Source organism: Rousettus aegyptiacus, unplaced genomic scaffold (genome assembly GCF_014176215.1).
Source record: "Rousettus aegyptiacus isolate mRouAeg1 unplaced genomic scaffold, mRouAeg1.p scaffold_m13_p_4, whole genome shotgun sequence".
NCBI lineage: Eukaryota > Metazoa > Chordata > Mammalia > Chiroptera > Pteropodidae > Rousettus > Rousettus aegyptiacus.
In genome coordinates, this window is record NW_023416307.1 from 133,577,916 (window position 1) to 133,592,425 (window position 14,510).

The 14,510-nt window shown below is 38.8% G+C and overlaps 1 protein-coding gene across 2 annotated transcripts in view; it reads left to right on the forward strand.

Annotated features, from left to right (window-relative positions):
- PLCL2 (phospholipase C like 2) overlaps positions 1-14,510 on the forward strand; it is a 162,942-nt gene that overhangs the window by 136,594 nt on the left and 11,838 nt on the right. For both annotated transcript variants that reach the window (XR_004950586.1, XM_036219789.1), the window contains exon 5: positions 11,160-11,269. Coding sequence is in view for 1 of the 2 variants with exons in the window: in XM_036219789.1 (XP_036075682.1) it covers positions 11,160-11,269 (110 nt within the window). In the remaining variant the exon portion in view is untranslated. The remainder of the gene's footprint in view (positions 1-11,159; positions 11,270-14,510) is intronic.

Sequence of the window (14,510 nt, forward strand, 5' to 3'; positions counted from 1 at the left end):
ATCTAACAAAAAGCAAATAAATAAAACAGTGTGTCAGACAGCAAGGAGTGTTTTGGAAATAATGAGGCAGACAAGAGGATAGTGAATGCCAGGAGGGGGTTGGGGGCTCTTTTAAATAAAGTGCTCAGCAAAGACCTTCGTGATCCCATGACATTTGTGAGGAGATGTGCTTGGAGGTCGAGAGGAAACTTCAAACTTCTGGAAAAGGATTATCCCAGGAAGAGGAGCCACTGAGGCAAGGCCTTCAGGTGGGAGCACCGGATGTGTCAGAAGAGGAACTAGATGGCCAGTGTGGCTGCAGCGCTGTGAGCAAAGGAAGGAGAGGGCAGGAGCCAGAGTTAATAACAGGCCAGATGGCGGAGGGCCGGTCAGACCACGGTGAAGGTGCTGGCTCCCTTCTCAGTAACATGAGAGGTCGTTCTGAGTGTCTGAACAGAGGAATGAATGGCAGCATCAATTAGCCTGGAGATAGGGGAGAAGGTTTAAAAGCAGACGCCGGAAGACGCGGCAGGAGGCTTTTGCAACAGTATTGCCCAGTCAGTAATTGTGACTTGATCTGGGGGTGATTGGGGGTGGAAGTCACGCAAAATGGTTCCATTCTGGATATTCTGAAGGCTGCGTTCAGAACTTATTGATAGATTGATAGGAGGAATTGGGGAGTCAGTATGACTGCAAGATTTTTGTTTGGGAAGGTAGAGCTGCTATTTACTGAGGTGAGGGAGAGGGTTTGAAAGAGAAGATCAAGGGTTTGGTTCAGAAATACTAAGTTTGAATGCCTAGTTGACTTCTAAGTCTAAAGTTTAGGAAAGAGGTCCAGACTGGAGGTACTGAATTTGAAATTCATAACTGCAGAGGTGGTCTTTTAAGTTTGGAGATCGAGATCATTTAAGAGGCCACTGTGGGTAGACAAGACTGAGCCCTGGCCCTTAGATGTTGGGGAGACAGGAAGAACAAACACAGACAGATGCAGCCAGGCAGGTAGGAGGAGAGCACTGTGATCTTCCACGTGTGGAGTAAATGAGGTTATTTCAAGGAGATGCCATATTTCATGCATCAGCTCCAAACATTTGTACCAAAGACCCTCAAGTTCCATCACATGCAGTTCTATTTTGTTTTTGTTTTTGTTTTTGTTTTGTCATTTTACTTTTTTTTTTTTTTAATCCTCTGATAGGAAAGTCCAGAGGTACAGGTGCCAGGAGCCAGGGAAAGGGGTGGAAAACCCATATGAACAATAAAAAGAAAAAAAAAAAAAACACCACCCCGCACCACGGCCACTGCGCCCTCTGCGTGTGCACCGGGAAGTCGCGGGTCATGATGAATTGGTGAGAATATAGGGGAAACTCATAACTGTCACATTGTCGAGGGGACATAAAATGGGTCCACACCTAGGGAAGGCCATAGGACAGTGAATTCCAGAATTATAAATGATATACACTTTGAAATAGCAATTTCACTTTTTCAGAGTTTTTATACAGATATAGTCACATACTTGGGGAAGACATATGTATAGGATCTCCTTGTAACACTTAGAATGACCTAAATGTTACAACCTAAATGTTTAATAGGAAGGCTTTCATTAAATGCATTATGATAGATTCACAGAATGGAACATTATGCTCTCATAAAGTAGAATAAAGAAATATGTGTGTGTGCATGTATATATATATATACACCTGCACGTGCACCTGCACACACACATACAACATATAAGCATATATAAGGAAGATCTTATAAATGCATACAAGTAAAACATGTATGTTGTTTTAAAGGACAAGACAAACTGTGTGCACTTTGCTAGCATTTGTTGTACGGGGTGGGTGGGGGGGTGGCAGATCAGAGCCCCGTGTGCTTGCTGGGCCCCTCCCCCTGGAAGCATACCTCAGGGAGAGTGAAGGACAGCAGTTGCCTGACGGGAGGGGAGCAAGGCGACTGGGAGATGGGGTTGAGAAAGGCAGTGCTCCGTATACCAGTTTATACTTCTTTCTACTAAATTCTTGAACCATATGACTATATTATCTGTTCAACACTTAAAATTAGAAGAGGCGTAAAAAAGAAAGGGAGACATGGAACAGTGAGGTCGCGAGGGTCTTAGTTATGGTGGTTATGCCAGGTTGTGGCAGAGAAGAAAGAATTATTTAAGAGTGGCAATCCAAACAAAGATGTCCTAGGTAAAGATAATCTTTGAGTGTAATATAGGTGAAGAAGGCTATTTTATGTGAATCGAAATGAGGAGGGTGCCGCTAAACACATTATTCTATGTGATCCCAGGTGAGTCACGTGGCCATGTGTTTAGAATGGCAGCATAGTAATCAGATTCCACAAAGGACTACGAGTTATACAACTTCATCTCACCTAGATTTACCCAGATGGAGCCCGCTGGCAGAGGAAGGAGAACCTTCTTCATACAGTTCATTCACAAATTGCACTGCTGTGGATTTAGCATCTCGAGGATCTTGTCATCCATCTGGGTTTCATGGATATTTTTAAGAGACCTGGTTTATCTATTCCACCTCATGTGGAATGGGATTTAACAGTTCAAAAATCCATCTTAAAATAATTTGGCTTTTGGTAATGCCAAGATTGTTTGGGAAGAAGACCAAGAAAAAGAGACTACCAACTGGAACTACATGAAAAGTAATTAGGCATTTCCATGTTCCATGGGATTATGGTGTGCACGCCCACTTGGCGGCATACGCAGACTTCAGACCCCTGGAGTTGTGGAGCTGAGGGTATAGTTTACAAAAGCTGTACATTTTATCAAGTATTATATGTAAATTAGTAGGAAAAAATGATCGGACACCCATATTTTGTTTTCAGGGTACTTTGTTGTGCCGTAAGACATGTGCAGTCCATGTTATAGTGAGGTAATTTTAATACTGTTGATAAATTGACCTCTCGAACGAGGTCCCAAATAGACCTGTGTTATATCCCATCTTTCAGGAAATAGCTCACTATACCTCGTTTGAGACATTTGAAATAAATTAAAATTATAAATACATATTTCTTTTGTCACCATTAGAAAAATTTTACCCCTTGCTATTGGTTTCTACTTTCAACACACACACAAATATTTTTGCACTGGATATGTCTGTGATAGAAGAGCTTTCTAGTACAGCAAATTAAATTTTTATTTGGAAAGCTAATCTTTAAGTATATCAGTGTATGATCAGTATGTCTCTCTTATAAGATTTTTAAAAATTATACTTCTAAAAATGTTTAGCCATGTGCTACATGGTATATTTTAGATTTGAATCATTTAGATTGATAGAAAAAATCTCCACCAGAATGTTTGAAAGGTCATCTGCTTTATGTTTGGCAGGAATAAACTGTGTTCGTTTCAGTCAAAGAGGAAATGATGCCATGTTTCTGACTAAAACCCCCTTCCCTTCAAAGGAAAAGCCTCTTTTTTATATCTTAGTATTATATATGTCATGTGTTTTTTAATTTTAATTTTATTTTTATGGCTGTTTGGTTTTCATCTAAGTTTATCTGTGATGAGAAGCAGGAAACTTGATAGAAGTGGAAATTTCTCTTCACTACTTTCCATTATATGGAATTGTACTAATGTTCTGAATTATATCATCTTGCAAAATTTATACTCATTTATTAATTTTTATAGAATGTTACTGTATCAGCATTCCATTTTATTTATTATCATTAATTTTTAAGCCCCTCAAAGGAAAACTTTTAAAATATTTAAGTTAAAAGTATTTTGAAATAATAATGGGAAAATTATATGAAACCAACATAGTTTGAGCTGTTTAGATTTTTGAGAGATGACACAGAAAGGACCAATAACTTTCTAAAATACAGTTCTTTACATAAAGGTCAAATAATATGCTTTTGTGTGGCCATACCAATTTTTAAAAATTAACGTTATAGCTATAAACTGAAAGGTTAAATGATTTGTGCAGTCTCCATCATGGACCCATGGCCCAGCCTTGTTCTTTGCTCACATGGGCTGCCTCTTCCATCCCCTGTAGACCAGAACTGAACTTAACTTGTATAGAATTCACCTGTGGGTTTTCCATTTGTCCTTTTCTTTACTGTTTGATGACCTGCTATCTATTTCCTTTGTTCTCAAATTCATTACCACAAAAGAATTTGAGCAGATTTTCTCCTTAGCTAACATTCCAGAAGAAAAATAACATACAGCTTTTCCCTAGAAACAGCAACTTGGGGTCATGGAGTCAGAGAAACATAATTGTAGGGTTTTGGCACAGAGCAGCCAAGGCTTAAAGACAATCCTTTTGGCAAAAGAGCAGCCACAGCAGCCCTAGCCAGTTCTCTGTATGAGACCTGACCATTCTCTGCTTTCTAGACGTTGTTCATTCAAGCTTTAATCCATGTTCCCGTGCCCATCATTGGATTCATGTACTATGTTCACGGTCTTCAAACTTTAATGCCTTTAAACACACTATATATTTTGACTATTAAATAATACAGCCCCTTGCAATTGTATAACATGTCACACGTTTCAAAGGACTGTTTACCTAGTTAGTATTGGTTTTCAAATGAAGTTCACTAAAACTTAATAAAGATTTCGATTTCTTTCGCCAGAATTAACTGTTACCTCACGTCTGGGTGACAACGTCATGATAGATTCAAGGAATCCTGCTTCCTTCCCCTACCTCCTTAATAGCTGCCCTAAAATGTTACATTTTACCTTTAAAGAAAACATGGGCAAAGCCATGCTTTTTTTTGAGGCTCTTACAGTGCCAGTTCATTTAAATCAGAATAATAGATAGAACATTTACTAATAGAAAGAATACAGTTATTTTGTTAAACAACCAACTTCAAGATAATGTGGACAGTTACACATGACTCAGACGTACAGATGTCTGATGAAAACGTGTTGACGTAGTAGGGAAATAGAATTTGTTCCTGAAAAAAGGAAACAATTCCACTTCTTATTTCCTCATTTTTATTGGCCTGGTTTCCATTTTTGAACCTGAAGAGTGTTTCCACAGTGGGAATTCTCGTCACTAAGCACCTGCGGCACCAGCTCAGACCTGCGCTCTCCGGCCCACCGCCAGCGCCTGCCTGTGGCTCTCCGCACGTCTCCCGGGCAGACCCCGGGCCATGGCAGCTGAGAGCCACGTTCCGTAAGAATATGTGAGAGCTCTTCGGGCTTAAATCTGTCATTTTAAAACGTCTCAATATTGATGTTGCAGGTGGTCGTCACAAAAGAAATCTTCAATAAAATTCTCATTATTTTCAAAAGTATGTAGGTTTTTCTTACCTACACTTCACCAGTGAAAAATGCTTGTGTTTTGGCACTGGAAAGCCCTCTGTTTCAGTCCCTGATACCGCAGATGAGGAAACAGAGGTGCACAGAAAGCCCCCTTGGTCTGCATCTTCCCGCAGTGCCGACAGGGTGGTGTGTGGGTACAGCCCTCAGTGGTGGCCGCTGAGGGAATGACAGCAGCAGTGTTTGGTTCTTTCTATTTGCTCAGAGAAGCTACTTTAGGTAGTTCTCTCAGATCTTATTCTTTTAAAAAGTGTAAAGGCTCTTAACAAGCATTGCGAAAAGCCCGATGTGAGGGCTGCTCCTAGGTGATACACCTGTGTAAGTGAGCAGTCCCCCCCCCCTTCCAGAGTGGAGGGACTGTCACTCTAAAACATTGGCAATATAGAGAGACAGGTAAAAGACACATTGATAATTGGAAAACAAATAACGTGCCAAAAAAAAGATATTTACTTTGTATAATTGCAAGTCGGTGGGGGTTAATAGTGTAGTTAATAAGAAGGTAGAAGGTAGAGCTGACCTCTGTGAGCTGACCAGAGGAGTAGCCACCAGAAGGAGCCATGTTTTGTTTTTGAACACAGTAATAGGAAGCACAGGTGTCCTAAGGGCCAACCTGCACCCTGTTCACGTGCCCTGCATCCCAGGCTCTGTGTGGTAGATAGATAGGTTTCTGCTGAGGATAGGAGCTAAGATAGGAGCTTTCCTCAATCAAAGCTCAGCATTCATATTACTTCACTTAGGACAATAAGGCTAGAAAAGATCAGGCACAGGAACTGATAACTCACCGTCTTCCTTGTTATGTAACTTTCCAATATATAATTGCTTACAATTTTATAACAGGTGCAAGGACAATCAACTCTGCCTTAGGAATATTTATTATCTTTTCATTTTCTATCTAGTCACAAGTGAAAATGTAAGATGGACTTCCTCAGGTTTTCAGAAATTTAAACTTTCCTGATTTATTATTTTTATTTTATTTTTAAAATTAAATAATTTAATCCTAAATTACCAGTTTTTAAAATTCATTCTATAGCCTTTTACATTAAAATATGCAGTCTTTATATGCCTACTGAATCTCCCATACATAGTGTTTTTTTCCTACCTAGTACAAAAATGTTGATTCAATATTGCACCTACAGAGTTTATTTTGCCTTTGATTTTTTAAAAAGCAGCAGTCGTTATGTATTTTCCCATTATCATTTTAACGCTATTGCCCTATTTGCTATACTAATGCCATTATATTCCTAAACAAAATTACGAAGATTTCTTTATGAAAGTATTGTCAGTAAGCTGAATATATAAGTACTAGTTCTCTTATCCCAGTTTGTTTCCCTGCTTCTAGAAATCTGTAGCTTTTTACTAAGTGTTTAGCATATTTAAGTAATAATGAGTTTTAATAGGACACAACACATCACATATTCAAATGACCTGCAAAGAGCGTAAGATCGATAAATGTTGTTGGCTGACCAAGTGTTGTTACTTCATGAATCAAGAATTACTTTTGCTACACGAAACGATGTAACCTTTTGTATTTCAATATTATGGATATTTACTACTTACAGAAACCGGGAGCTGTTCTTAAAAATCTACTTACCAAAGAAATCTTAGAATAATAGTTCAGTTTTACCTGAGAAGGGTACGCCTTACAGAAGGAAAAGAGATACTGCTGTTAAGTTTCTTAATAAGATACAGACTCTTTTATTGGGCTAATGTTTCTTTGCCAAAAATATTTGGGAAATAGGGAGAAAGTTACTTAATCCCTTCCCCAGACAAGTTCTTTACACTCACTGTTAGTTCAAAGAACTGTAAAGACCTCCTATGACACTTTAGAATAGATTTCCTGGTAATTTAATATCAAGGAAATAATGTAATTTGCATCTTAGATATATAATTAGATTTCCTTGTTTATAGGGACTGACCCTTTTCAAATGCATAATCTCGTTCTTTCTCCCTCTATATTCCCTCTGAACTGGGTCAGCGCCTATCCAATAGCCCTTACAATGGCGTAATTATGATACACATAACCATAGCAGGGACTCATATTAAGGGCTGGGACCCTTGTTAAGAAAAAAAAAAAAATGCATGGTAATTGGAAAACCTTGGGGTATTGGCTCGGGCAAACCAGTATTCAAGTCTCTCTTTACCATTTCCTTGGGAAAGTTCTATAGCCCCTCTCCAGGTTTTCTGTATAATATATGTAAAGTGCCTCTTGCTTCCCTTAATTGTGTGCCCTAAGTCCCTTTGCACGAGGCTTTGCGTATCGCAGGGTAGCAGTGAACGGTGCAATCGCACGGTATAGACCAAGGTGACAATCCTTTTATTTCCTTAAAAAATAAATTCAGCAAATGCTTCATATCAGTAGATTAGTGGAATGTTTGCAATGATCACTCTACAAGCTAATAATATAAAAATCTTCATTAAAGAAACACGTGTGTTATGCAGCAGACTAAATCATGAAATAAATAATGGGACTGATAGTCTTAGTGACTTTAAAATTTTTGATTTTATATTTTTAACATGACTTCTGGTTTTCAACTTACCATCTTTTTTGTGCCTATTTTTAAAGAACTTTATTAATAATACATTTTATACATCCCTATGGACTTTTACTGAACTATAGATATTTTAAGAGGAAGAAGGTAAGGGGGATTGTCTAGTCTCACTTTTTAATAGACATGTAAAATGTGAATTTTTTAGACAGCTATACTTGATTCTCTGAGTGTTTCTCCGTTTCTTACTCATCGGTATCATTTTTGATCATCTCGACTGTGTTTCTTCCTTGAGTCTTCAGTCTTTCTCAGAACGTCCTATCTTTTAACCGCCCCGGCCCTGTGTTCTTCTGAACTTTCTGAAAGCTGCTTTCCTGAAATCTGGGATAATTGTTTGTCTAGGCTTGTTTTCCCTTCTTCGACTCCTCCATGTTTGTATGATCTGTAGGTTTTTACTTGTTCGTTGGAATGAAGCCCAGCATAGCCATTCCTGTTACTGCCTCAGTAGCTTACTTGTCATCAAGTGTTCAGCATGGCCAGATAAACAGGCTGCCTTTAGTGGCGTGAGGCTTCCTAGCAGACACCTGCGTGTTTGAAAAGTCCCACAGTATTGTTATGTGCCAGTTTTGAAATTCGTAATTAAAAAAAGCATCATAATGAGCCTGCATCTGGTCAGGCAGTTGTAGTGTCCTCCATTAGCATCGGTTCCATTTCCCTTTTCAGTTTCTTGTCCTGTGCACCTTGAGGGCCATAGCGTTGTAGTTGTGCACCTTCCTGTTTACAGAGACTTACACCCCACTTCTCCTGTCTCTTTTCCTTCCCGTATTCCAGTCACAAATGCCACCTGCCAAACCCTCAGGGATACTTTAAGACTATAGTGCCTCCTGACTGCCAGAAATATAAACATTCTGAGTATTAATGATTCACATCCTGAAACCTAGATCTTGCTGAAGTCTAGTATTAAATCCTAACAGAAAAGCTAGCATATCAGGATGTTACTGTTAGAGCCTCACCTGGACAAGTTCTAGAAAGAGTGTCTGAGTGAGTCATCATGGCACATACTGAGGAGGCTCCCAGGTATGACTATGGAAGATATGGAAGAGTGTGTGTACGTGTGTGTGTGTGTGTGTGTGTGTGTGTGTGTGGTTTAATGCCCTAGCAAAAATCCTAGATTTTAGAACAAGATTGCTACCTATTCATGGTTATTTTGTTTGTTTGTTTTTTCAGTGTCTTAAGCCAAACACATCCAGTGAAAGTCAGAACTATAGCTATAGGGTATGTGGACCACTGTTTGAGCCAGGTCGACAGCAGTGGGATAGAAGGTGTAGCCAATCAAGTTGGGATGTTCTTCAGTACATCACTGACAGCGAAGTTGGAGGGGAAGAGAGTGATCAGTGTGGTAGTTTCCTAGACGATGTAATGAATATTACTAATTGCCGTTCTTTCTTGAAACTAGTAAGGTTCTTAAGCCTTATTAGCATGACAGGAAATAGGACCATATTTCCTATTAGATGGGAAAAATAATAAAGAGGGAAAAAAAAGATTAAACTGGCAATTTATCATATTTACCATGTGTTAGTTATCAGCTTTTGCTTATTGTTGAAAGCTACTAAGGAATAAAGTTGCTGTCAATTACTGTTAAAGAATTGCTTTGAGGTGTGTTGCAAAGAAATGAAGTTAGAAACTGGAATGCCCAGCCGAACAGAAAAAGTGTATTATAAAATGTAGGAAATGTAAAATTATGACCACTCCACATTATTTGTAATAGCAAAAGTTTTAAAACAACCCAAAGTCCATCAGTAGAGAACTGTGTAAATGCTGGCCCATCCACACAATGGAGTCAGTGGAGCCGTTTAAAAAAAAAAAAAAAAAATGAGGAAGAGCTCTGTACACTAACATGGAATGATCCTACTAGGTAGTTTCATGAAGGAAAAAACAAAAACCAAGGTATGGAATGGTGTACATAATATGTTACCTTTCATGTAAGGGGGATTTTGAATATCTACACATTTGTTTACATTTTCAAGGAGAAACAATACACTAGAAAGATAAATTAATAAAAATGTATAGAGGACAGGAGGGATCAGGTTAGGGGAGACCGGGAAGAAAACAAGATTTACCTGAATTCACTTTGATATATAGTTTCACTTTGGAACCACGTATAGTTTTGAGATAATAAGAAATTACATCCAAAAACACTACCCCCCATACACACAGAAAATGGGAAAAAAAGGAACCTAATTGTACTTTGTTAGTGACATAACCACATAAACAAAGAATTATTCTGACTGACCTTAGAACATATTTTTACTGTACATTCTCACTGAGATATACTCTAAAGACAAAAGAAAAGGCAAAGGAAGTTTTCATTGGTTTTAGTAGTCCTACTATTAACAGTTATGTTGATGTGGTTAGGAATTAAGATTTTCCCACCTAACAGATAAGAAATAAACATAAAATTAAAAATATACATATGTAAAAACCCTGTATACTTCAATTCAAAGTATTAGCAAGATCTTATTCTTCCCTTTAAAAAAAGAAAAAAAAACACGTTCAATGAAAGGACCTAGAAAACAATGGAAAACTCAGTAACAATGAGCACTCCTAGCACACAGATAGTGGCCCACCTGCACAATCCAGAGGTCCTGGGAGAAACACCTGGTTCCAGGTCTGAGACGGGAATGTACTCCATAGTCTAGAACATCTTGGGCAAGATAGCCAGGAACATATCAAAGCCTAATTGGTCATTTGAGCCCTGTCTGAAGGATTCTCATTGGCCAGAGATGGGGTAATTGACTACAACTGAATATGCAAAAAAAATCCGTAAATTATAATGATTTTAAACCGGTAATAGGATAGTCATATCACGCCTGCATTATTGTATTGTTGTTGCATGAGGAGCCTCTAGAGACTATTCTGAATGACAATAGAGGATATTAATGTGATTATGTAAATTATAGTAAAAAGTCATAATATAAATGCCAAGTTAGAGTTCATGGTCTTTCTCCCCATCTTCTCCCTTTTTAGTATCTGACCTGACACTGACTTTTATTGTGACATGAAATGCAAGACCTGGGTTCTAGTCCCAGCTCTTCCTCCTGCTCCCTCCACAGCCATCAATCTCTGAGTGTTGCTGAGCTTCAGATTCCTAACCCCTAAAATAAGAATGAGAACTATCCTATGTGCCCTCTTTGCCCTTAAAAACCGTGAGGAACAACCGCTGACCACTAAGATACCATCTGCCTTGTTGGTACCGTGAATCTCACCGTTTCTCCCCATTATTACGTTCTTAAATTGGCACATTCATGAAATTCCGTTAGCGGTCGGAATCATTTAGCAATTCCTAGAAAAATAAATATTGCTGGTTTATTACCACAAATTAGATGGGGAAGTAATCTGCTTTGTCGTTTTATTTCTTTCAGCCATGGAATTCCACGAACACTTGCACAGCATAGGTACCAAGGAAGGTTTGAAGGAACGAAAACTACAAAAAGCAGTGGAGAGCTTTACCTGGAATATTACCATCTTAAAGGTATCCAGTGAGCTGTTTCGGGTGCTATTGATTCTGCAGTCTTTTTCAGCATGTTTCTTTCTGACAGTGTAACATTTCCCGCATCGTATGATATCAGCCACTGGAGGCTCTACATGGTCACAGAATCCACTGCCCTCTGCCCTCCAGAGAGTCAGCAGGTCAACAGCTGGGCAGAGTGGCTCAGAGGGACAACATGGGGACTTCGATGGTTGGCACATTGTGGATCCTGGTAGGAAGGGAAAGGACCTTGCGTTTCATCCTTCAAGTATTGTAAAGTTCATAAATGCTACTTGCTCTAAGTGAAATAGAAAGTATTGATTACAGAGGAAATGATTAGGAATCTAAAGATTTTAGTTACTCGAATTTTGTTTAACATTTTAAATTATAATCAGCCTTAATATTAATAGGATCCCAGAAAAACATAGAAAAGAATTGTGTGGAGCATAGTCAAAAGAAATATGTAAAAGCATTGCCATTTGAAAGAAATTTCCTTCCTTCCTTCTGATGACATAAGAATGGCCAAACCTGTAGAGGATTTTTGTAAGAGTTTATTTGAGCCAAACTGATGACATATACCAAGGAGCAATGTCTCAAATGCTCCCAAGAATTACAGCTCATTTTATGCATTTGAAATTAAGGAGGGAAGGTAAGGAAGGCGGGGAAAAAGCAAGGCTGGGATTGGGTTATAGGATAGTTAACAAAATTATGTGCTCTCTTAAGGGTGGTTACTTATTTCAAAGATGAGTTAACCTAAAAGCACAGAAACAATGAACAGAACTGACTTAAGCTAAGGATAAACCTTTTACTAAAAAGTTATATTCCTGGATCATGACTACCCACCTTGACCTGCCAGTTAGGAATTTATGATCAGATCACCCTGTGAGGTTACTTTCCACAGAAACCCTTTTTTGTCCATCTTTCCTTCCATCCTTCCTTCCTTCTTTCCTTTTTCCTTCCTTTTTTTTTCTTCTTTCCTTCTTTCTTCTCTTTCTTTCTCTCTTTTTCTCCTCTCCTTTTCTTCCTTTCCCTATTTTCTCTATTCTCTCTCTCCCTCCATCCCACCCTCCTTTCGTTCCATCTATCTTTATACCTCAGCATGACCATTTAAATTAACTTTTATTATAAAAGTAATACATTTTCATTGTAGACAATGTCAAAATAGCATAACCAAAGGTCAGTATAGTTCTATCAGAAACAATGACCATTGGCCCTTTGCTGTACTTTCTTCATTTTTTTTTTTCTCTGCGCCATATATAATAGGACATGATTTCTAAAATAATGCTGTTTATGCACCTTGATACTTTTTTGAGTTTCATCTTAATGATCTTTACTTTTCTTCATCTCAGTATTTCAGAGCTTGGCAAATGATAACACAGAAACAATATTTCACTCTGATCTTGGACAGCAAAATGTAAAATTACTGTCTGGTATTCACCCTCCAAACTTTCTGCTCAGTTGAATTCAAAACTGTAAAGACATTATCACAGCTGCCTCTTTTCATTTCCCCACTCCCCTTCAAGTTAAAAGATCCATCTCTACAGCAGACACAGTTTTCTGATTTGATTTAATCCAAGTTGCCCTTCTAAAGCTAGCCAACTTGCATTTTCTCACGTTAAACCCCTACTCATTTTTATAATTTAAAATCATCTTCTTCTTCAAACACTTCCTTTCCTACACATGTGCTTTTTTTTTTTAATCTCTAGACCTTCAGCTTAGTATTTAGCTGTGATCATAGTTTAGTAAACAGTAGAGATAAGAATTTACAATGAAAAGGAATTTGGCTTTGCAACTTGCTGACTCACTCCCACCTTACAAACTTCTTGCAAACCTCAGGAAAAAATAGCACAGTTGTTTATAGCTCTGTGATAGGAATAAATCCTCATTGGGCTTTTATTTTATTACAGCAAAAATAGAATTAGGGACCAAACTTCCATCTGTCAGCTATCCTTGCGACTCCTTTGTGGTCCAGACCTAGCAATCTGGTATCGCCTGGGAGCTTATTCAAAATGCAGACTCCCAGGCTCCACCCTAGGCCTCCTGATTCAGAGTCTGTGTTTTTACAAGATCCCAGGGCATTCTTGTGTTCATTAAAGTTCGAGAAGCACTGGGAAAAGAGCCACTGAAAATGGAAGTCTGGCTCACATAATAATGAAAAACAGTTGACAAAGTAATGTACCAGATTTTAGAAATAAGTAATTGGACCAAATAAGTATGCCGAGGAAACGTATTTCTTTTTGACTTGTCGATGTAAGAAATGTCCAAATCTGTAGAGAATTTTTATAAGAGTTTATTTGAGCCAAACTGACAATAGTGCCAGGAAGCAAGACCTCAGATGCTCTGGAGGAAGACAGTGGTGCAACTTCTTTTATACCTCTGGAAGTAAGGAGCAACGGTAAGGAAAATTATGCGAAGATGAGAGAAAGCAAGATATGGATGCTCAACCAGATTACATGCTCACTTGAGAGTGGTTACTCTTTCTTGGGGTCTGGAAAAGAGAATTACTTCTGGCATTTCAAAAGTGCCTTAACCCAGATGCACAAGAACAATGACAGGGCTGGCTTCTGCTGAAAAAGTTATGGGCCTGGAGGGTGACCGTCCACCAGAATTTATGATCAGATCACTCTGTGAGGTTACTTTCGGTCACTGCGGTTGTATTTGCTCCCTTTTTTATCCACAGACTTAATGTCTAGGAGAGAGAATTAATACCTCAGAGTTACATTTATATGGAAACAAATGTATAGGATAGGGTAATAGATAGTTTTGAAATTTCCAGGATAATATTGCTGTGGATGTTGTCTGAGTATGGTAGAACCTAAGCAAGGAATGGGAAGAAATTGGAGGGATGTGTGTCATTTCTATACAATAGAAGCGCTTTTTTCCTTCCTGTGTATTTCACAAGCTTAAACCTTCTTTAGAAGAATTGGTGTTCCTAGAGTCTTAGATATGGCTTTTGGTCTGAGTTGAGCTACTAGCCTTTCCTGGCAGGAGTTCCTCTCATTGCATGTTTGTGGCGAGCGTAGGGAGGTGGCAGCCCTCTGGGACTACCTGTGGTGTACAGGAGGCAGCAGGTGGGCACAGAGACTCAGAGAAGTTTTCCGATAATGCTGGATATGGAGGTTGGAGGAAAAGGGGGGACAGGAAAGCCTACTGAGGGGCCGCAAGGCCAGGCATAGGAACTACCTCGGGTGCTAAAAAATGCAGTCATCTGAGCCCCACCTGAGACCTGGATCAGAATCTATAG